The sequence below is a fragment of the Penicillium mononematosum genome (genome assembly GCF_028829835.1).
Source record: "Penicillium mononematosum strain IBT 11891 chromosome Unknown utg000005l:1.0-9366267.0:1.0-9372171.0, whole genome shotgun sequence".
In the NCBI taxonomy this organism is placed as follows: domain Eukaryota; kingdom Fungi; phylum Ascomycota; class Eurotiomycetes; order Eurotiales; family Aspergillaceae; genus Penicillium; species Penicillium mononematosum.
In genome coordinates, this window is record NW_026643275.1 from 2,719,058 (window position 1) to 2,741,962 (window position 22,905).

The following is a 22,905-nucleotide window of genomic DNA, read 5'->3' on the forward strand; positions in this document are numbered from 1 at the left end:
GTCATCAGACCATCCTCGCTCTTCACTTCTTCGCTTCTTTCTTCGCCCCGGTTTGGGTATTTCTGTCTAAGCCTTTTCTCTCTTCCGGCTTCGGTATCTTTGGATCCCCGGTTCTCTTTTCTCCCCGCATGTATTTACTATTGGTTGACATATTCCCCGTCCGCCTTTTTTTCTTTTCTTTTTGTTTTGGTACTGGGTCTGTCTTGAGATAAGACTCGGGGTGGGATGGGCCGATGGACGGCAAACCGAGCCCGGGTAAGTGTATTGGGGTTTGACCATGTAGTAATTTGTGTACCATAGAGGAAAATGAGAGTGCTCATTAACATCAGATTAATCTACAAAATACTTCCAGTGTTGTCGTTGACTATGAAGTACATCGTATTGCATACATAGTTCCCACTGTGCGGATGACCATGACGTGTGTCCCCACATCAGCTGACCCCACCCCTTATCGGCACCTCCGGACTTTGTTTTTTTCTTTTTATGCCACGACGAAGAAGAAAGGGAATAAGTCGCCAAAAGGTTGAGGGACTAAGAGGACGTATACACTCACTATTTAGGCGGTCTGTGCCCAGTAGGGAAGTTCGGTCGAGCCAGGGTATATGCGTGTTGAAATATGCCCAACGGCGTCATTTGCTTATCTTATACTATCACTTCTCATACATACCTCATTGTTCCTGAGCTTCCGGGTGCTTTACTTCTTAGTGTCTTAATGAATCGTGACTTCTTAAATTTTGAATAGATTAATCGGTAACTGAGGTTCAAGTTGAGTTCCATTTCAAAGGGGTTTCCCCATTCTTGAACGTCCGTCAGCGGTGAACCTAACTTCGACCTGATTGATTCATGAACCTACCCCTCTTCCTTCCCTTTCCCTTCTACACCATCTGTGCTTTAAACAAGTTTTCATATTTGCTGCTCTGAGTTGCTCTGCTCGCAAGCTACCGTTCTGCAATAAATCTGCCATCTCCCTGGCTGCCTCAACTGGTCCATGTGATCGTGTTGCAGCCTGGAAACACCCGGGTAAGCTGCCTTTGTCTCCAACGCCCTTACCCTCCTGCCCCCACCATCCTTCATCTCCCCGTGCTTTGTTATTCATTCTGGCTGTCATGGTCTCTCTTATCACCTATTGAGTTCCATCTCTCAGTCTAACCATCGTTTAGAAACAAACAGCTTCCTATTTCTGCTTCCCAGATCCTACACAGCACTATTGCTGATCTACCTTTCACCATGTCGGACCCACGCGGTAAGTACTCGGATATCTTAACCGTCACTTTGCTCGCAACTGACAGCTTGAATTTACAGTCACCGTGACGCTCGTCCCCCTTTTCGATGATACCCACCCTCTACGTACCCTCACCATCACCGACAGTGATAAGACCGTGGCTATCGGACGTGCCTCAAAGCGTGAAGCTCGAAAACGGATCCCCGCAACAGAGAACGCTTGGTTTGAGTCTCGGGTCATGTCTCGTGACCATGCCTTCCTTAACATACCGTCGGACCAAAATGTTAGTTTGAGCCTCCAAATCTGACTGTATAGCCTCACTGACATCATTGATAGATCGTCTTCATCACCGACTGTGGCTCGACTCACGGAACCTTCTTGAATGATAGCAAGCTGGTGACAGATGTGAATACCCCACTGTACAGTGGAGATATCGTCCGATTTGGTGTCGATGTCGACCGTGGCCAGGGTAAGTTGGCAAAATCTGAGTTTAATGGCCCTGGAGCTAATCAAATATAGAGGTTTTCGAGGCCATCGAAGTCCGCTGCAAGGTCGATTGGCTCAGACCCCAGCCTGTTGCCATTCCAGATGATGATATTGCTATCAAACTGGATCCAAGTCCGTCAACCAACAGTTTCTCTGTCCCCGAAGACGAAAGTGATATGGAGGCTGCCGACAACACGAGTGATGTCTCTTCCAAAGAGTCCATTGCTAGATCTTGGGACAATCTTGCTGAGCAGCCTGTGGATACGTCTCTAGTTTCCCCTGTCTCAAGTGTTCAGAGTGACGAACATCCAAAGGACGAGCCTGGCTCCGCAGGTTCGTCCCCCACTGAGGAGCCTATCACAAAGGTTATGCCCGGCCCTACAACACTGGCCTCGGATCTTCTTAGCCCGCTGTCTGATATCAAACCGGTGTCCGACACTCAACAATCTCTCACCGAACCGGCCTCTACTGAACTTCCATATGCTCTACAAACACATGAAGCAGGTAGTCTCCCTCGAGTCTGTTACCAGAAAGTACCCGAATTTGACTACAGCAATTGGACGATTATGCGGCCTATGTTCATGCGGCTGGCAGACATGGCTTGGGGTGAATCCAACACGATACCCGACGTTGACCATGACAGGCGCATTATCCACGCTACTCGCCGTTGTTCTCTTGCCAAAGATGCTTACTGGGTAGACGACTCCCCTAGCTTCCGACCTTGCTTTGGGACAGAAGTTTATTGGGAGCCCGATGTCGACAATTCAGACACATCGTTCCATCGTATGCCTGGCAACCTTCTTAGGTACTGGTCAGTCGATAAGCGAAGATACTGGATCATCCATGAAAATCACGCTGGCCAACAGATGGGCAATTTGTGCTGGATCGTCGAAAAGCCACTGGAGATTCTCAGTGAGGAACTGAAGCACCAGCTTGACACTGAAACCGAGGTTGACGACTGTCACAAATGCTGGGTCGTGAGAGCCTGGAAGCCTCAAATGGTCGGCAATCGATGGTGCGATGTGGCTCCTTATTGGGATCCGAATTTCGATGAAGATTTGCTCTGCGATGACGAGTCCGTTGATTCAGACGAAGAAGCCCAGGGAAATGAGGGGTACATGTCTGAATCATATGGTCTAAGTGATTCAATCTCGGAGAACTACCACGACTATCCATATGGGATGTTCGACAGTGAATCGACCCATGGAGATGTATGTGAAGTGTCGGCAGAAGACTCCGTGGAAGACGACAAAGAGGAGGATTATGACGAGGACTTCGAGGAAGAAAATTATGAGGTCTCTGATGTATCCGAAAACGAATCTGAGTGTCTCTCTGAGAATGAGCGTCTTGAACACCCTATTGCGCAGAAGCCTGATGCCCATTCCTTGCTTTCGGATTATCTCAAGGGATTTGGACGCCCCGACCATACTGATGCCGTCGAAGTTTCCAAGCATGTACCTGAATCCTCAGGTACCCTCGGGCAATTGTTGCAGCGGGCTCGTGAGGCAGAGTCACTGAACACCGCACACAACGAGAGCAAACCATTGACGACGCAGACTGCTGCTGGTATGACAAACCCAGGCGCTCGGTTCCCGACATGCGCTGTTTCTGGTGAGCTGCCAAGTTCATGCCAGAACAAATATCGACAAATGCAAGGGAAGATCGAGAGCACTGCTGGGGTACCGTCATTCGAAGAACTTGAGAATTTCTATCTTGATGGACCATTCTCGAGCCGCACCACGAAAGAGCAGATAAAATCATGGGCAAAGTCGAAGCGTTCTTTCGCAGAGATGGAATCGTCGTCTGTTGAACCCAGCTTTTTCCAAGATGCTCAGCGGCTGCCTGTAGAGGCAGCCAGCCAGCCGGATTCCGACCTTAATACAATTGCCGCCGAAGCTAAGGATGCGATCAGCTCCGCACTTGCCGAGAATGACTCCTCATTTGCTGAGAACGAACGTCCGGCTAAGCGAATCAAGTCTAATCACCCAACCTCAAAGTCCTTGGCAAGCCACGCCACCACGGCTGTTGTCAGCGCTTTGCTGGGTGGTCTGGGAACAATTGCTGTGCTCGCAGCCTTGCCCAATGAATACTTCCAGTGACCGGGATCACTTTAGTTTCGGGTCCTTTTGCTCTCTGCTCTCTGCTCTCTGCTCTTTGATATTTTATGATTTAACGCTGACACATGAGTTTCGGCGTGATTCCAACGATTTGATGATCTCGGGATTACCCAGGCGTCCTGGCTTTGCGTGGAAGGATGGATCAGGCTTGTTTGTTTCTCCCCTACTGGGAGTTTTATTGGCTGGATAATTTGTTTCTGCCCTATTTCTTTGCCTCCCCCCTTTTTACTGTGGCTACACGACCATTAGCTGGGTCAGATACGGCGATCCGAAGATGGGACGCCACGTCCTTATTCTTTCCCATGTGATAGCTATGCAGATCGTAATGGAGAATGACAATCCTTTATTTTTCGACTATGTAATCTTATAAACCACCTCGTGGTCTCTTGAGGCCACAGCCTTTTAGCCTGTCAGGTACCGGTTTTGGGTAGCCTTGGATGGCCTCGTTTAAAAATGCACCGTGATATCATTCCACTGTCGCCGAAGGTCATTCGCTTGGCATGTGAGTTCGTTTTATGCTTCAGGTAATGTTTTGAGTGCCGAAGTCCGGAGAATAGGTATCTGATGGTGTATAGTTGCTCAACTTTTTATATCTGCATATACAAGTTACCCTATTATATTTAACAGCGAACAAAAACCAAGATACCATCTAATTTCCACTAGAAATAGGAATAGGAACATTCCATCTAGAAAAAAGTGACCCAGACTCACCTCTTGCAGCGACAATGGGAACCGGGCTGCAGGTATCCTATAGGTTCATATCAGCTGACTTGCAATTGACTCTTTTTTCATTTATGTGCAACCTCATAATTTCTTTTTCCTCTTTTCTCCCGGCATCCTCGGGGTTCAACCGTGACACTAATTGCCAAAAAGCGATTTGCAACCGTTCTAGTTCCAGTACAACTTTTGGAAGTCTCAGCTCGCTCTTTTGAGACATCAATAGAAAGTTCTCCGTTGTAATGGTGGACGCAACTTGCCGCCCATGAGAAGCCTCGACTCCAGCCCAACTTCAAATCTTGGACTTCGAATCCTGGACTAGCGTGTGATTGGAAGTGGCTGGCTGCAGGTGTCCTCCCCAACAGCGAACCGGTTAAACAAGCCGGAGTTTGGAATAACTCTCTCTTCCATACAGTATGATCAATCAGACGCTGATATACTTAGTATACGAATCCACAGCCCCGCCTGATGACGCGCATACCCGTTGCTTCTATATGGCCTCGTATTTAGGTCACATCGATCTTTTGGCTGATGGCAGACCGCATGCAAAGCCCGAGATGAGCGCATTTATTCGAGCTATTCAATGTCCTTTCCACAGGATTCAGTCTGCATGTGACCAATCTGCAGAAGCGCTTGAGGTCAGATCATACAATAGATTTGAGGAAAGTCAAACGGCTGCAAGGAATCCTTGTCCTATGAGACTGCTAAAGGGGTTTTCTCGGCCTTTTACCCCTGTCCTTGTCCCCTCCACGGTTACCTGCTTGAGGCTAAGTGTCGCATCCACGGCGCTTCGGGCTTCGGGCTGTATATGAACTGCCATTGGCTTTGACTTCAAATTTCAATTTCCCCTTCTTTCTGCTTATTGGTAGCTCACACCTCTCACAGATCTTTCTTTTTACCTCATAGTACAGCAGTTCCTTTTTTTTCCCATTTCTTTTCGGATTTCTTTATGTCGGCACCACATGCGCTCGTCAGATGCATCCGCTTTCTCCGATGTTTATTGGAGATTGTCCTTACGAAGCATTATTATCAATGTGATATGCGGATTATGGAGATCGTTGCATCGCTTCGATCCCTGCTTGAGATCGTCACCGTGCGTTTTCCTTACTACCCACGGCAACTACGCTTTGGGAGCGTACTCCGTTGAAGTCCTCCAACACTGTTCCTAATCAGGTATATGGTAAGCGAACTGGGCTGGTGACCATCTGACCGTCAATTCCAAACTTCCATGCATGGTACTTTACTTTATTTGGTTGAGATGGAAAGGCCATCTCATACGAGGGAAATACGACAAGAGCTGAGAAGAGACGGAAGTGAAGTCATCGACAACCACCCACCATGGCCCCTATCATCTATACATCATCTCGGAGATCAGATCATGGTCGCATGGTCCAATGCAGCTATCTGTGGTTGGAATTTCACATCCCATACTCGTGGCTATGTCGACAGTCCTAACCCGGAAGGATAATCGTATACCAGATTGTGCGGTCAAGATTTGTTGTATCACGAGGTGGCGGCCATGCTCCTGGGACATCTTTTCCGCTGCACATGAACGACTCTCTGCCCAACGATAGATCGATCTTTGATTTGCCAATTTGATGATATTCTGGTTTCACCGCAGGTCTTTTCTAAAAATCTTCTCACAGAATGACCAGCGAATGAACCCTTCGCAAAACGTATGAACGACGTAGGCCCGGTCGTGTGGATCGAGAAACATCATACCCCGCCAGCTCCTGTTTCAGAAACCCTGCATTTCCGCAGCTGGCTACCTTAGCTTGACAGGCACAAGAAACCAGGCAGCGGGGTTTGACAACTCAGCCAAGTCCAGAACGGTTTCTGTGCCGTTCCCCCTCTTCTGTTGGATCTATTTTTCTTTTTATTCGGGAATAACCGAAGGATTCGAGTGAGATGGCCCTGAGTGTAAATGAGATATCCAACGTACATCATGTACCTGGTGAACCGTCCTATCATCGTCCCTCTCTCTGTCCTGCTGATCATCCCGGTGGACTCAATCCTGATTCCCGTCATCAATTCCACGCTCCGTTGTGCATATCGCATATGTGACACTTGGAAACTCTCGGGAACCTCGTTGGTGGCACTGATTAATCTCTTCCTGTATAAGAAATCCGTTGTTTCTTCTGTTTCCGGCTTTATACCTTTGGCCTACTATTGTCTTCCTTTGTCCCCAACTGCTCTTTCAGGATCCACAATATACTGACTATTCTTTATTGGGTGCGATTTCCCCTGAGAAAGAAAAAAGACACCTGCACCTTATATCAGGTGTATCCCGATCATACTTCACTCTCCGCATCAGCACCTTTACCTCTGAAAATCCCCCTCCTCTACACCTCTACACCCATTACAATGGCCAGTTCTATTCAACCCTTGCTCAACCTTGACCCAGAGCACATATCATGCATCGGAGGACGAACGGTAGTTACATGCAAGGGTTGCGCAGGGAACGCCCCGAGGTATATATACCCCACAACAGCCGTTCCATCTCCATCTACATACTAAACTGCTCCCAGAGGAGCAATCTGCCTCAGCTGCAACGGTCGCGGCTTCAACATCTTCGTCTGTGCACATTGCAACCCCGCAGCTGCAGCAGCCGCAGCCAGAGCAACCGCGAACCCCACAGCTGCATCTGCAGAAACACCCGGCTCGTCGGCACCGTCATCCCCGGCTCGCTAAGTCGCAGCTCCTCGACTTCGCATCCTTCACATGCTGATCCCAGCGTCGCTCGGTCGTACGCGAAATACGGAGATGGGCGGGATAGTACGAGCTGTGGGCGGATTGATAGCAATATGCATAAACCGCGGAATCCTTGAGTTGTGATGCTGGTTATATACAAGGATGTTGGATACACTGAGAGTGGATATGGATATCTTATGGCTCGATATCAGAGTCCGGCGCTGGTGTGATTGCCCACTGCTTTGGTGGAATCCATCCTGGTAGAGGAAGAAGTCTGCGGTTTGGAGGGATTGGAAGGAGTTTTGGGTCTGGTTTCATGAGAAATACGTGGTATGCGGCTACCTGGTTGTGGTTTCGCTTTTGGGATCGTTGTTCTTTTTTTATCTCTTGGGTTCTGTTTGGTTGATCTACTCGGGTTGATCTAGTATCCTTTTCGTTCCATGGTGAATGCACTGGATGCTGCCATATTATGCACATAGCCTTTCGTTCCGTGGATGAAAGAAGTAGAGACCATGCTGTATACGAGGGATAACTACTTCTTTCTGGCTTGTGGGCATTCTCATTCCCCATAGCCTTCTATTTGCTCCTGAAGCCATCAATCTTCCACAGGGTAAAATCTGCCCATGAAACCTGGATACCGTTCCTTTTGAAAGATTTGAAGTGGCGTTGGTGCAGATAGGCATCGTTTCGTAATGGGTACAATGGGTGCCCAGGTGGATCCTCCAATAGTCATAGCTGACAGGCTATAGAGCCAATACCCTAGTTCAGACATGACTTCTGATTGTCTTCTCTATACAACTTGGGCTTGTACCTCATAAGTCCCCCAGAATGCAGCGATACTATCGACTAGAGACTGATGGCGCCCTGGATGAGAGGCGTTATAATATGTCTAATGGAATCTGATGTGCAGTTAGTTAGTGTAAAGCTCACCCTAAGCTAGTAATGCAGGTACGATTGAATTTTCAAATATCTGGGGGCTTCTCAATAACGAAAAAAGGCTACTAACCTAAACCTCCTGTAGTTCCGGGGTATCGGTTTGGAGAGTCGCCATCGCCCTATGCAACTGGTTAGCACTCCGGTCCCAAAAGAAAAGGAAAGTGACACTCACGCAGTAGGGTACCGGGCACCTTCGATATGGATGTTGTCCACCAAAGTCCGGATCTCTTGCACCTCCCGATCACTAAAACGAAGGACTGCCGAGGCCGCATTTTCATCCATTCTGGCAGGCGACTTCGTACCTGGGATGGGGATGATATCTGGACCTTGCGCGAGAAGCCACGCAAGAGCAACCTGCGCCGGTGTGCTTCGATGAGCTCTGGCAACATTTTCCAATGCCTGTAATAGCTTCAAAATGCTCGGGAAGTTCTTCTCCGAGTACTTTGGGTACACGCGGCGCAAGTCTCCCTCAGGGATGTCTGTGTAAGATCGGAATTGGCCGGCTAGAATACCACGTCCAATAGGGCTGTAGGCTACGATGGTCACACCTAGCTCGCGACAGGTTTTCAATATCTCTGAAGATTCGATGTCCAGGGTGAAGAGACTGTATTCCATTTGAAGGGCGGAGATTGGGTGAATGGCATGTGCTCGACGTAGTGTTGCTGCTGATACCTCTGATAGGCCGAGATGACGGATTTTGCCCTCTCTGAAAGGTTCAAATGTTAAAAAGTATTTGTTATATGATCTTTTAGGTTGGGTTCACCTACTTCTTCAGTTCTACCATGGCCTCCATGGTCTTTTCAATGGGTGTTACCCCATCTACCCGATGGCAGTAGTAGAGATCAATAGTGTCCACCCTGAGTCTCTGGAGGCTCTTTGCACATGCAGTCTTAACGTATTCGGGATCCGACCGAAAAGTAGGTCCTCCTCCGGGCTGGAGCTGGAGCGCAAACTTGGTAGCCAGGAAAATGTCATCGCGTTTACCAGATCGCTTGAACCATTCGCCGGCGACATCCTCACAGTCGCTATAGATGTCAGCTAGGTCCCAGAAGCGTAGACCTGTAGCATGTGCATGCCCTAAAAGAGCTACTCTCTCGTCGAGGGTACCAGCAGGTCCGTAGAACCCGCTGATGCTTCCGAATCCGAACCCGACGGCAGAGACTTGCGGGCCATCTTTGCCTAAAGTGCGTGAGGGAGTATGCATTTGAGGTAAGGAGTTAAATATTAGAAGATAGAAGATAGGGAAAGGATAAGGAGGGTTGAGGAAATTCAATGTCCGGATTTTATAGTAGATGCTGACTGGAGACTAGAATAAGCACTATTCCCGTTCGGTTTCCCGACAATGGACTAGTCGAGAATCTCATAAGAGTAGGTAATAAGATCAACAAGTTAGATACATGTATTAGATTCTAATTTATCTCATGCAACGATAGTTGGCTGCTGTAAAAAGGGTTGACGGTAAAGCCGCCTCGCTCGAGTTAGTCCCTCAGCACTCTGGTCACCCCCTGGCGACGTCAACCCTTCTCTGTTTCACTTCGATGATAAGCCCTTGCCAACGGCAATTTCTAGGAAGCCCCAAGAGTTGACCTGATTTCACGTTGCTCTTGAGCTTATCGCCTACCATGTTCCGCTATTCTGTATGAGAAATAAATCCGTGGAAATCGTTATTCAACCCCTGTCTTCTTGGACACTTTGAGTTGGTTAACCCTCCAGTAAATGAGGGGTGCTATTACAAGCAGGCATCAGGGGGTCATATTTGAACTGACAGTGTGCTAAATATTAATCGAGTTTCGATCGCCGTGAAGTGATCGACAGACGCCCTGAAAAGGCAAAGATGCCCTGCTGCCAAGACGATGCTTGGGGGCCAACTCAGCCCGGCATCAGCCTCGTAACTTATTTGAGGGGGATACGCTGGTATTGTCTTCTTTGTCAAGCTCCCGTGGACCAGATGAAGGGAATTAAGTCTGGCATTGAACATGGGCTCGGGTACTGATGAGAGCATCGAGCTCTCTTCCACGAAAACACCAGCCAAGGTCGAACACACGACCTGGGAGTCTACAAAGAGTTGGTACTCTCGAACGGTCCTTCGATCGGGCACGCAGTATAGTCAATTAGAGCGCCAGCCACCCTCTGACTCCAAATTCTTCCACGGGTGGAGATTAGGTGCTCTCACTCTCGGGAATCTTCGTCGCAATCTGCCTGTGTGTTAACATCACGGCCACAGCTTACATTCGCACCAAATATCCACCCAACGAGGACGGGCTAGGCGTGATTCTCGGCCACGACTGCGGCAAGACCCGCAGCATTGACAGCCGCTTCCACTATGCGATCAACGTCATTGCGACCGTCCTCGTCAGCGCGAGCAATTACAACATGCAATGTCTCACCGCGCCAACGCGCAAAGAAGTCGACACAGCTCACAGGCGGAGAAGGTGGCTTGATATCGGAATCCATTCAGTGCGAAACCTGTCGCATATTCCGCGACCCAAAGCGGTGTTCTGGCTCGTGCTCGCGCTGAGCTCATTGCCCCTTCATCTTTTGTGGAACTCGGCAGTTTTTATGACGACCACATTCAACGACTACAGCGGCCTGGTGGTCACGCCGGGATTCCTCGAAGAAAGTGCTTCTATTGGCCTCGACTGCGGACCCGACGCGATGGCGCAGTACAAGACTTCAGACCAGCCGAGCTACGTGACTTGCTGGCTGCGCAATATGGCCCTACAAACACCAAGAAATATGAGCCGATTGGATCCCAGAGATTGCATGTCCACGTATGGGGATGGTCTTGAGGGAGGCACTTTCAATCTCCTTGCTGTCACCAAGAATGGCAGCAACCCTAAGCAATCCGACACGTTTCCACCACCGCACAATGCCACACTACCCGTGCTTGCGTATTTCCACCCCCTGGACTACCCACAGGAAGTGCATGATTGGTGCTCAAGCAAGTGTGAGTCGTGGAGCGACAACGACACCAGTCAAACATATTGCTTGGATGCAGATTGGGACCAATCATCTGCCCCCTTGTCTTGCATAGAACATATGGTGAACGGGACAGGTTGGCAACCAGACCCGATTCCGCAGGTCACATATTGGATGTGTGCTCTAGACACAATTTTTTATGACCAGTGCAGCAGCTCAGAAGCCCAGAAAAATGCCAGCAACTGGACCATCTTACCCGAATACTATGAGATCGACTACTGTTTGACAACGGATGCAGACCACGGATGTCAGTTGAAGTACAGCCCGATGATTCTGTACATTACTATCGTCTGTAACGCGGTAAAGCTTGCGTCAATCTTGGGATGTCTTCTCATGTCTCGAGAGCCAAATCTAACAACTATTGGCGATGCCGTGGATTCCTTTCTTCGACGTCCAGACCAAGTATCAAGAGGCCGGTGTCTGATGTCAAAGTTGGATGACTCGATCTTTCCTGGCATCGACGAGACTGGCGAGTACATTCCCTTGGCTTCATATTCTCCGCAGCCTTGGGTTGAGGGTGGAATTTGGTTTGGAAGACATGGGACTGCTCGACGTTGGGCAGTTTGTATATTCTTGTACGTAACAAGGGTTGATCAATTCGATAGGTTCATCATGAAACTGATAAGTCTATTCACAGATGGCTAGCATGTGTTATTGTTGGAGCCGTCGCCATGGTGAAAGGAATCAGCCTTGTTGGCATGAAGAACGCTTTCACCATGGGCTTCGGGGCTCTTAGTCTTAACGCTATCGCCGCCACATCCAATTATGAGGGCGGAAGCTCTAAATCAATTCTCACCACTTCTCTAATTGCCAACCTCCCCCAACTTCTTCTCTCAGGACTATACTTCATGTACAATGCCGTCCTCACAAGCATGACCGCTACCCACGAATGGAGCACGTTCGCCCACAAACGAACCACACTCCGAGTCACTCTCCCAGCGGGCGCGCAACGGGAGACGTATTGGCTCGGACTTCCCTGGCGATATTCTCTACCCTTTTTAATATGCAGTACTGTTTTCCACTGGCTGGTTTCGCAATCGATCTTTCTGATCAACATCAGAATCTACCAGCCAAACACCGAGATTCTAACGGAACCAGCAGCTCATTTCCCTGGAGTGAGCAACACTGGCATGACTACAGCATGTGGGTATAGTCCATTTGCCATTGCGTGCGCGCTTGGGGTGGCATTGGTGCTGTTTGTCGCTTTGGCCGTCTTGAGCTCGCGAAAACTGAAGCCAGGGATGCCTGTTGTGGGTAGTTGTAGTCTTGCTATCAGCGCTGCGTGTCATCCTCCTGAATCCGATGAGTCGGTTGCTGTCAAGCCACTGCTTTGGGGTGCGGTGGCGCACGAGGAGAATGGAAAACCAGGTCATTGTTGTTTGACCTCTTTCGAGGTGGAGAAGCCAAGGAAGGGAGCTTTATATGCTGGCTATTACGATTGATATCTTAGCAGCATTTTATATAAAGGCTACGCCTGTCAGTTTTATGACAGAGCTAGCACCATTCTCTCTAAAGCTCATATAGGCTGCTAAACGTCCTGATTTTTAAGTTATTAAGTATGCACCCCAGAAATATCATAGTATCTTCTTGAGAGAGGGAGATGTAGTAAGATGAACGTTTAAAATGGCGTCGAATGTAGCCGTTCCGCTCAATTTACCGTCACTTAGTGTTGGAGTATAGTCTTCCTAGTGATCTTCTCAGGTAGTCTTCTTAGATAGTCTTTTTATATGTCTTTTTAGTGGTCTTTTTTGGTAGCCTCCTCAGCTAGTCTTTCTAGATCTCTTATATAGATATTTCTGCCCTCGGTTTTATGGGTAGACAGCGGAAAAGGACCAAAAAAGTCTTAATTTGTGAGAGCATCTGATTCCTTACACACCGTAGAGTGATAACCGGGTCTATTATATCCCTGGCAGTACCTTTATACTGTGCCACCGTGTCCAAAATCGGCCGCAGTCTATCAAACCGCGATCCAAAGTCATATCAAATGTAGGTGGCTGAAGGACTCCAAAATGGAGCTTCTCTCAGCCTGCTCAAAAAGCGAACAAAATCACGGCAAATTATGATACTCAGAGGCAGTAAACTCATTGCGTCCTAACCTACGTTCCTGCATAGCTTCTTACATAGAATCATAAAAGAATCATAAACTACGATTCAATTGAAGGAAACATTCCTAGCTAATAATACATTTTGTCACACAAGGCACAGAGGAAAAGCAAAGCAAAGCGTGATGGCATACAGCGAGAATAACGTAGAGACGAAGCAACGGGCAGAACGATAGAAACACTGGTAAGGATAACGAATAAGAAGAGTAGACCCGCTGCAGCGACCGAAGGTAGCGATTCAGGTAAGAATAGTCGCACGCTGCTTCAATGGCAACCCATCGATAGATTCATCATCGCTATATTCGAACTCCATGTTGGCATCTTCATCTTCGGTATCCCAATCCCACGGCCGGGTAGAAGCGCTGGCAGCCCCGCTGATGGCACCGATCCTATTGAGAACCCATTGCATTTTAAGGAGATCCCATGATGGCAGTGGCATATTTTCTGGGTCCTTGGTTTGGAAAACGACCAGGTCGCCAGAGTTCATCTTTTGCGCGGATCCATCAGCACCCTCAACCCAAAGATTGAGAAACTTTTCGTGCGGATGAAGCGAAATACTCGGTTTGTCCTGGACCTGAACTCTGTGTGGCGTAATCTTGGGCAGCCAGTAGAAACGTGTGATCAACTCCTTACCGTCATCGCGCAGATGGAGCGGCTGGAGGGCAAAGTAACAAGCCCCCCAATACCTGTGGGCGTTGGGGCACAAGCAAAGCAAATTCTCGCAAAGCTCTGTGCCACCTGGACCTGTCAACCGGGATTCCCATTTAGCGACTAGGTCTTCGCTCCAAAACATGCCCAGCGATTCCCAGAAGTTGTCGTACGTCTCGTTCTTTGCCGATGATCGACCTTTCTTCAGGCATAGCGGGTAGATGTGAGCCACATCTACCTCAGGACAGTTGGTGATCACACAGCCGAAATCGTCACGCTCAAGACACTAGCCAATGTATTAGTGAATAGATCATTCCTCACTCATCCAAGTTAAATGACTCACAGCTGTTTTGGCAGTTAATTTTTGTTTCTGATTCTCGTCCTCCCCAAACTTGCGCTTCTTTTGCATCTCAAGCGGCACAGCAAACACCCTCGACCTTGTTTGCCCTAAGGAGTTTCAGAGTTAGTCTTCCATCGGTTGAGAGGGATAAAAAAGGTGGAAGTAGCTCACATGTCTTGATCATTGTGAAAGCACCCTTGCTTGTCATCATGCAGGCCGCAGAGTTGTTGGTATATTCTGCCCCCCGGACAATACCTCGAAGACATTCAATATCGGACAACCAGAGACATGCCCAATATGTTGAGTCCGCCTCGTTTTTCTTTGCATTCTTTCTCAGTGTGTCGATCAACGTTGCTCTCTCGGCATCCCAAGTTCTGGCAACGGATCCATAGGCGGGAGGCTCCATGGAGTATCGATAACTGGTATGGTAAAGTTCTCGGTAGCAGGCACTTTCTGAAAGCCGGTGGAGTCTGATGTAGGTTCCATGTTGTTGCAATGGGGTGTGGTTGATAAAGGGAACTTCCGTTCACGGGTGACGGAGTTAGCCAAGTGTTCCTAAGACTGGAAGGTACGTACCTACCAGGGCTGACTTCCCTCCGAGGCCTAATTGAGATGACGCAATGTGTAGTCTTGACAAGAGTTTGTATGTTGACTGGCGTGAACTCAAAATAAGAGGAAAGTGAGAGTTCGATTGTGTTTGCGAGAAATTGGAATCGGAAGTCTATCTTGTCCGTTAGTAAAACTTTCATCGCGTCCACTGGTGGAGATACCGTCTATCACTTACCATGTGAGATGAAAATAATAAAAATGGTGCGAATACTTCTGGCTAATAAGCCTCAGACACTCTTGGGAAACTCCGTTATTAACCAGCGGAACAACGGCCGCAAGAGGCTGGTGGGATGGAAGGGGCGAGAAGGAAACAGGAAGGCTGACGAGAGCTTCCGAGGGCTCATAACCTGTTAAGAGGGGTCTAGTGGTACCACTAGACGAATAAGAGGAATTCAAGAATTCAACTGTGTCTGCACGTACTGTCAGTGACGCCTTCGTGTCTTATCTGGAGACATGACCTACTTGTCATTCATGATGGGAAAATGAGAAGCGTCAGGCTAATAAGCCACGGATACTCAAGAACCCACTGCCCGCTATTGCAACAGTGACCTCAAGGGTCCGATAAGATGGTGCGAACTGACAATAATAGAAGTGACGAGGAGTTTCTTTCGGCTCATAAGCCCTAGCACATCTTGAGGGAACCCATCGTAGACGGCGCAACGATAGGTTCCCTCAAGATGGCCAGAAGTGAGGAAGAGGGGGAGGTGACGGAGAGAGGTAGAGAAGTGATGGAAAAGGGAAGGATGAAGAAGAAAAGAAAACAAACGGAGAGGGGAGGGGGGATGGGGCTTTTATAGGAAAATCAACAGGTGAGGAAAACGACTCGATCACTGGGACTCGTCAGAGTATTCGGCGTCAAGTTCTTATCAGAAAAGTATATCTACCTATTACGAGTATCACATGCAATCGTTTAAATGAGCCTTTTCATTTTCAGGTCCTTTTCTTCGTATCTCTCTTTTTGGCTTTGCTATTCTTTTCCATTATACCCGATACATGATCCCAGCTATCTCCTCCCATATACAAATATTAATCAAAACTGTAGAAAATGTAGGTACCCTCGACGACCATGTCGATTCTCTCAGAATAGAAGAAGGGGGGGGGGGTGGTGATATAAATGAAGGATGAAGAAGGAACACAAAAAGGAAAGGGCTTTTATAGCAAGAACACGGACTAAAACTAGCCCTCGCCTGCAGACGGTGTCAGCAAGTCACAAAGTTCTGAGAGTCGTCGGTTGGTATTATACCTAGGTAGAAGATGAAGATCGTCTGGCTAATAAGCCTCAAGGGACTTAATACTGGCTAGAAGAACATATTCATTGGGATTGTTCTACTCTGTATAAATTGAACATACATTCACTGATAAGTCTAGTTGACTATAAATCAGAATATTCACCAAGTATACATCTAAAGGGCCTTGTTTGACTGTTTGACTGTTTGACCAGGTACTATATGTGTCTATCATCTTTCATCTGTTCTTCTTTCATCCACTCACATCTGTTCTCTTTCATCTTAATTTCCATCCATACTTATACCGTCCACATTTCAAACCTCATGTCAACCAATCTTGCCCTCTAAACCATCCCAATTGGGGACCATCTGTCCCTAGCAGTGAACAGGCTTGCCTACACTGGACAGACATTGAGAACCACGCTCTGCTCATACGAAGCGAACAAAGTGAGTTGAATCCAGAGCCTCAGTCTCATAATCTCCAGGGGCTTGCTTGATTCGTCACAAGTTCCTTTTCCCTTTACAGCGTACACATCACTTGCACCGTTAACTTGCAACTGTGTCAATTCGTCTGACTGACCTCACCTTGACTTCTAGCATACCCATTTCTGTTACCACTCGCACTGTTAAGGTCACTGTTGCAACAGCGGCAAGTGGCTTCTTTAGTGCCCTGACCTTTCTCATCACCTCCTCTCTCAAAAACCCAACTCTGTCCTCATTACTGGTACTTGACAACCATTATGCCCGAAGCCGTGAACCCTTGGGCCGGTTGGTTCAGCACCGCAAAGCCACACCTCAAGATTGGCCGAATTCGCGCTCCCGGGTCACGCCCAAAGATTCCATCCCAACCGAAGAAAACCACATTCAGTTGTCAAGAAGAATACACTGTCCGCGTTGGGTTCTCACTGATCTTTGAGCATGAATATGCCACCCATAAATCCGTGGACGCTGAGACAAAAGAGTGCAAGGAGATTCAAACAAGCATGAAAATGTTCACGTTTCCCTCGAACAGTCGATTCTATTTCGCCTACATCAAAGTCCCTGACAATTTTGACTTCAAGGAAGATGACAATTTCGACATCAGACCATGCTATACTAGCAGCCTCTCCGAGGTTCGTGCGGTTATCATTGAAAAACACCACCTCTGCCCCAATGGATGGGCTACTGCTCGGATCTCGCAATCGTGGACTTCGCAAAATTCGCCATTCATTTCGTTGCAACATAAACCCCTTTCATTGACTGAAACCACAACGGTTATTGAGGTGGAACGACACCTTTCCCGAGAGGTCCTTTTGAAGCAGCATTTGAGCCCTAGGCCATTCGAACAGCAGATCAATGCAATGTCCCAACTTTACGAGAACCGCGAGCCACTAAAGGACCTGTGGAAAATGCTGCTCTCCGGCAATTTTGAGCACTTCCATTCATTGAACCGCTATGGGAAATTACGCCAGGACTTGCTTGAAGGCTTCCAAGACCGGCTTCTTCAATTTGCGAAATTCAACAGTCGCCAAATGGAGGCTTTTGAACATCTACGTGAGCTCCCCGGTCCCTTTGCCTTGATCCAGGGGCCACCGGGAACTGGAAAGACCTACTGGTTGCTGCGGTGTTTGCTGCCATTCTTGAATGAGAATGTCAAGACCGATACGAAGCACCAGCTTCTCATTACAATACCAACAAATGATGGCGTTTGCCGAACGGCCCAGGATATGCATAAGGCTTGTCTCGGCATGTTCGAACCAGCCAAGCAGGTCACTGTCGTCCGTGTGCAGCACCTTCCCGGAAGTGACCCGCTAAGCTCATCCTCCCAGCGGGAGACTTTAGAGATTTTGAATACCATGGTCTTTACAGACGCAGCCCTGAATCTGCGATTCAGCCAGCCACACTCGTCACGCACTGCTTCCAACGTCGAATTAATTTACGCACACTGGATGTTACGGCTTTCGGGTATCATTCCAGAGGGGAGCAAACCAGACAAATATCGGTCATTCCGCGAATCGTTTGAGAAGTTTCGAAACCGGACTTTCCTCGATGAAGAGGCGCAGGTACAATTATGTGAAGACACCAACACACTTCTGCGCGCTGTACTCGAGACAGCAGATGTAATTGTCTGCACTCCCTTTACAGCCGGCCATCCCACCATCGTGAGCGCCATCAAGCCAGCTGTGGTTGGAGTCGACGAAGCAGCGAAGTTCACAGAACCCGACATGTGGCCCATCATGGCCCACTATTATCCCAGTCCTATCTTGATGGCAGGCGACCACTGCCAGCTAGGGCCCACGGTAACCTCGAGCTGGCAGAAAAACCCGTTTTGTTCTCAACTTCGGTTGTCATTGTTCAAGCGTTTGATTGATGGTCCCAATCCGTCAATTCTGTTGGAAGTGCAACACCGCATGCACCCGGATATTTCCAAGCTGGTAAACCAGAAGTTCTACCAAGGTCGACTTGCCGACCATGAATGCACAAACAACGAGACTGCCCTGAGAGACTTCAATAAGACGCGCTTTGGTGTAGAAACCAACCTCCTCTTCATCGATGTCTTCCCAAGTGAAGTCGAAATATCGAACCACTCAAAGAAGAACGAAACGCATGCGTCAGTGGCTATTGCCCTATGCAAAGAACTACTTGATTCGAAGGTCTCACCAAAGGATATCATTATCCTTGTACCATACGAAGCGCAGTTCCGGACCTACTTGAAGATCCTAACCCTTGATCATCGCAACGACCCTTCTCTCGGCCTGGACAAGCTGTCCGTGAAAAAAATAGACTCCTTCCAGGGCGGAGAAAGCCCAGTCGTCATCTTCGATCTGACAGTGACTACTCATGCCGGATTCCTCGACGATAAAACCCGCTTGAATGTTGGGCTCAGTCGAGCCAAAAATGCTCTTTACATTGTTGGAAACATGGAGGCTATGCGATCGAGTGTTTGGAGTTACGAGTATGAGCAGAGATACGCAACTTTGATAGAGGTCCTAGACCATATCTCAGTGGCTAAGCTGTGCGTGCGAGACTCCAAACTCAGCGAATCCGCTAAGACACAAGCTTCCACGAGGAGGTCCATGGCTAGTTCTGGACGGGGTTCGGCTCGGGGTGACATGTCCACCAAGCGTACATAGTATGAATACATCTGTTACTTTTTGTCTCTCACTCGGAGGTGCAAGCTATAAGACAATCTCTAGAAGTCATTTGCTTTTTTAATAGGAAGTTCGGGCGTCTGCAAATATTGGCCAAAACACGGTAGGACATAGATGTAGAATGTATTAACCTTCGAAGCCAATACCATTATACGACCTTTGACATCTCAACCTCTACAATATGTCAATTTCTATGTCGATTTCTATGTATCAGTGTATATGGGTAATAAAATACACATATACTATTGAATCCTTGGACCGAAATTTATTAGCCTGACTTTTCAGTGAGGTATCGGGATGCCCGAAGAAACTGATCTGATCTGATCTGAGAATGTCTCGGAAGATCCGAGTTCAGCAGTTGTACTCCGTACTATTAGACCTTTCACCCCGGGATATCCCACGCGTCCAAAAGCCGTGAGACAATGACAATCCTAAACTCGAAATTTAGGATATCCGGACATATTTCCCCGGATTTTGAGAGTAAAAGTAACCGGATTGTCTGAAGCCCAAGTTGCCGCGGATAAGGAATTTCCCATCCCCACGCGCGTGGGGAAGAGCCACACCGGATGTGGGGTCTCATGCTATAATACCATTTGGACATTTCCCTTTCTCTCTTTTATTTCTTTACATCACTCTTCAATATGGCCAATGCACTGGAAAAGCCCACAGGCGAGTACCGCCAGTACCTGCCCGACCTCAACCTCAAGCGCTTCCAGGTAATGTGCCAGCAGGATGCGCACGAGTACGCGCACGACTTTAAGACCGGACATCAGCCACCCTGGCTGCATGCGCTGTATATGCACTGGTTAGATCTATTACAAGAGCCCTTCAAAGGCGTGACCACCGATGGTACGAACAAACCGAAAAGATACCAGAATGCCTCTAACATATATAGGAACCGTTCGCCCGGGTCTATTCACAATACAAGAAGAAGACATCCCAATCCAACAAATTGTAGACGCAACAGAAGCCGTAACCGCCCTGTTAGACGATAAGCAAAAAGAAGCAATCAGCTACCACATCGACTCCCCGCAATGGCGCACGTGGTCGAACCCAGAGTTCCTGCTCTCACACAAGGGCATCCGACTAGACGAAGTCAACACCTCGACCCGGGACGCAGTAATGAACGTCCTCAAAACAACCCTCTCCCCAGAAGGGTATGAAAAAGCCGTGAACGCAATGCGCATCAACCACTTCCTCGGCGAGCTAGTCAAGTCACCAGCCGTGATGAACGAATTCTCCTACAACTTCGTCCTCTTCGGCCGTCCATCAACCACCCGTCCCTGGGGCTGGTCTTTCTACGGCCACCATCTCTGCCTAAATATCTTCTTGTACAGAGGACAGATCGTCGCGTCGCCGTGGTTCACAGGCGCAGAGCCGAACGAGATCGACGCCGGCCCGCACGCCGGCACGCGCATCATGCAGATCGAAGAGAAGCTCGGGCTGCAGTTGATGCAGTCGCTCTCCGCGGAGCTGCAGGGTTCAGCTCGTGTCTTTGCTCAAATGAAAGATCCGGCTATGCCGCCCGGCCGCTGGAATAAGGATGATCAGCGCCATCTGTGCGGTGCGTACCGTGATAACCGTGTGGTGCCGTATGAGGGTATCCTTGCGACGACTTTTAATGCCGCGCAGAAAGAGCTCATGTATGGTATTCTGGAACAATATCTGCTTTATCTGCCGGCTAAGTCGCGGACTATGAAGATTGATCAGGTGCGCGCGCATGAAGCGGAGACGTACTTTTGTTGGATTGGGGGGTATGGGGATGAGGATCCGTTCTATTATCGGATTCAGAGCCCGGTGATTCTTGTTGAGTTTGATCATCACTCCGGCGTGTTTTTGAATAATGAGGAGCCGAAGAAATTCCATATTCACACTCTGCTTCGCACGCCGAATGGGGGTGACTACGGTCAGGCGCTGCGGCCGCAGATTCCGGCTGTTGAGGGATTGAATGGGAAAGAAATTGTCTGGTAGGTCGAGTCAGCCTATCGGAGGGAATGTACTGTATGGGATGAATGATGAATTCTACGTCGCATTGCACTTTTCCTATATTTAAATGGTTCACTGATGGTCTTGTGTAAGGTCACAAAAACGATCCACGAAGATATGATTCAATCTGTGATAAACTGAACTCTGTAGATACATGCCTGCAGAGAGATATCGTATTCAAATCATTATCCATATTAGTTGGTCCCTACCATAGCCTGGAAGGATAAAAGAAGTATACAGCCCCAACGCCGAAGCACGAAATCAAAAAATAGAAAAGCGTCAATCTGCAACCGCCGAAATAGCAGAAATATGAGAAGTCGTCAACCGATGATACCTAAATAGGTCTTCTTCCTCTGCGTAACGCGTGATTCGTCCAGGTGCCATGAGTGCTACACAGAGCGCCATCAAGTGACTTGAAGCTCATCATGGTCAGGAATCAACTCATACCCACCCTCTGAAGGCAAGACCTTGCCAGCCACGATAACCGCGCCTGCGCAGAAAATACTCAAGCACCAGCTAATACTGCAAAGGATCCAGGACTGGTCAAGTTTCCAGCCGACGAAGAACCGGTCTTCGTTATCGAATAGATATGCCTGTATGCCAAATTATTAGGAAAACGTCATTTCGCCCATATACAGGCGTGTTATCAACCCACCACTATCGACATGCCGGCTGCTTGCACAATGGCAGACAGAACAACCATCAAACTGAGAACACTCCACCCATTCTCGCGCAGCCGTTTCCCACCAGTCAAGATGACCAGATATGTGACCACGCTAATGCCCTGCAGAACGACGGCAAAGGTCACTAAGAACCCGACGGAGCGCCACATGGAGCAGAAGTATCGGTCTTCGCCGTGGCAGTCTTCGCGTTGTGGGAAGCTCTCGCAGGTATCGGTGAGGGAGGAACAGCGGCGGTGAAGGCCGTAGGAGTAATGGTTCGGGGGCTATCATGGCTTTAGTAGGAGCTTGTGGGTGGTGGATAAGTCGTACCTTTTCGCTATGGTAGCTGACCCATTTTGGAATGACGATCGATGATACCGTCAAGCCAAATGCTGGGGGGTTTTGTTAGTAATTTAGGATTTCTAGCTGGTCGCTGAGAGCTGAGAGATGCGTACAGGCCAGGAATATCACCAACGTCGCGACGTAGACTATCGTCTTGGTGAGGAACCCTGTGTAGTTCCGATCGGTACCGCGAGGCACTAGGTGGAAGTCCATCGCTGCGGGGGATGCGATGGTGTAGAATGTGAACTATATTTGGTGGCAGCTCTACACATTGAGTGTAGAGCAAAATTATGAGAAATCTCAATAGACTCCAAGACGTGGAGAATAGAAAAGACAAGTGAAGGGATGGATGTACTGGACGGGCTAATCGGGTCGGATAAGAGATAGAAGAGACCGATCACGCGGCCCCCAAGGTGTACTTCAGGCAGTTTAGGGAACTGTTCAAAGGTTTAACGCAGATAACAAGTTATACTTGGTCGCAATAAATCGCTCTTGTGCAACCCCTCCGAGAGGAGCAAAGTTGTTTTTTGTATTTCCCCGCAGGCATTCAAGGCCAAGTTAGCCAAGTAGGCCAAGCCGATTGACGTCAATGCGTTCTGCACTATCGTGACATCTAGTCCAATCATACACCTCCATGCTGCATTGACAATGTATAGAAGTACAGCAAATATGACATGGGCAACAGATTCTATAGTGAAGTTTAATTACCAA

The 22,905-nt window shown here is 48.4% G+C and overlaps 8 protein-coding genes across 8 annotated transcripts; 5 read left to right on the forward strand and 3 right to left on the reverse strand.

The window, feature by feature from the left end:
- Positions 1-1,227: 1,227 nt before the first annotated feature.
- N7519_009112 (FHA domain protein) lies at positions 1,228-3,807 on the forward strand (the record flags this gene model as incomplete). Its single annotated transcript, XM_057295885.1, has 4 exons — positions 1,228-1,243; positions 1,303-1,505; positions 1,559-1,691; positions 1,742-3,807. 4 exons carry the CDS (start codon positions 1,228-1,230, stop codon positions 3,805-3,807), a joined length of 2,418 nt encoding a protein of 805 aa, XP_057143767.1.
- Positions 3,808-6,906: 3,099 nt separating this feature from the next.
- Positions 6,907-7,233, forward strand: N7519_009113 (uncharacterized protein; the record flags this gene model as incomplete). The annotated part of the gene is made up of 2 exons (XM_057295886.1): positions 6,907-7,013; positions 7,071-7,233. The coding sequence occupies 2 exons, from the start codon at positions 6,907-6,909 to the stop codon at positions 7,231-7,233; spliced, it is 270 nt and encodes an 89-aa protein (XP_057143768.1).
- A 1,006-nt stretch (positions 7,234-8,239) lies between these two features.
- N7519_009114 (uncharacterized protein) lies at positions 8,240-9,373 on the reverse strand (the record flags this gene model as incomplete). The annotated part of the gene is made up of 3 exons (XM_057295887.1): positions 8,240-8,288; positions 8,342-8,875; positions 8,937-9,373. 3 exons carry the CDS (start codon positions 9,371-9,373, stop codon positions 8,240-8,242), a joined length of 1,020 nt encoding a protein of 339 aa, XP_057143769.1.
- Positions 9,374-10,145: 772 nt separating this feature from the next.
- Positions 10,146-12,590, forward strand: N7519_009115 (uncharacterized protein; the record flags this gene model as incomplete). Its single annotated transcript, XM_057295888.1, is given in 3 exon segments — positions 10,146-10,374; positions 10,394-11,723; positions 11,786-12,590. The coding sequence occupies 3 exon segments, from the start codon at positions 10,146-10,148 to the stop codon at positions 12,588-12,590; spliced, it is 2,364 nt and encodes a 787-aa protein (XP_057143770.1).
- Positions 12,591-13,488: 898 nt separating this feature from the next.
- N7519_009116 (HNH endonuclease signature motif containing protein) lies at positions 13,489-14,644 on the reverse strand (the record flags this gene model as incomplete). Its single annotated transcript, XM_057295889.1, has 3 exons — positions 13,489-14,184; positions 14,242-14,345; positions 14,410-14,644. 3 exons carry the CDS (start codon positions 14,642-14,644, stop codon positions 13,489-13,491), a joined length of 1,035 nt encoding a protein of 344 aa, XP_057143771.1.
- Positions 14,645-16,813: 2,169 nt separating this feature from the next.
- N7519_009117 (DEAD/DEAH box helicase) lies at positions 16,814-19,186 on the forward strand (the record flags this gene model as incomplete). The annotated part of the gene is made up of 1 exon (XM_057295890.1): positions 16,814-19,186. One exon carries the CDS (start codon positions 16,814-16,816, stop codon positions 19,184-19,186), a length of 2,373 nt encoding a protein of 790 aa, XP_057143772.1.
- A 659-nt stretch (positions 19,187-19,845) lies between these two features.
- N7519_009118 (DUF3500 domain-containing protein) lies at positions 19,846-21,175 on the forward strand (the record flags this gene model as incomplete). The annotated part of the gene is made up of 2 exons (XM_057295891.1): positions 19,846-20,053; positions 20,100-21,175. 2 exons carry the CDS (start codon positions 19,846-19,848, stop codon positions 21,173-21,175), a joined length of 1,284 nt encoding a protein of 427 aa, XP_057143773.1.
- Positions 21,176-21,594: 419 nt separating this feature from the next.
- N7519_009119 (uncharacterized protein) lies at positions 21,595-22,407 on the reverse strand (the record flags this gene model as incomplete). The annotated part of the gene is made up of 4 exons (XM_057295892.1): positions 21,595-21,783; positions 21,846-22,136; positions 22,183-22,244; positions 22,308-22,407. 4 exons carry the CDS (start codon positions 22,405-22,407, stop codon positions 21,595-21,597), a joined length of 642 nt encoding a protein of 213 aa, XP_057143774.1.
- Between the last annotated feature and the right edge of the window lie 498 nt (positions 22,408-22,905).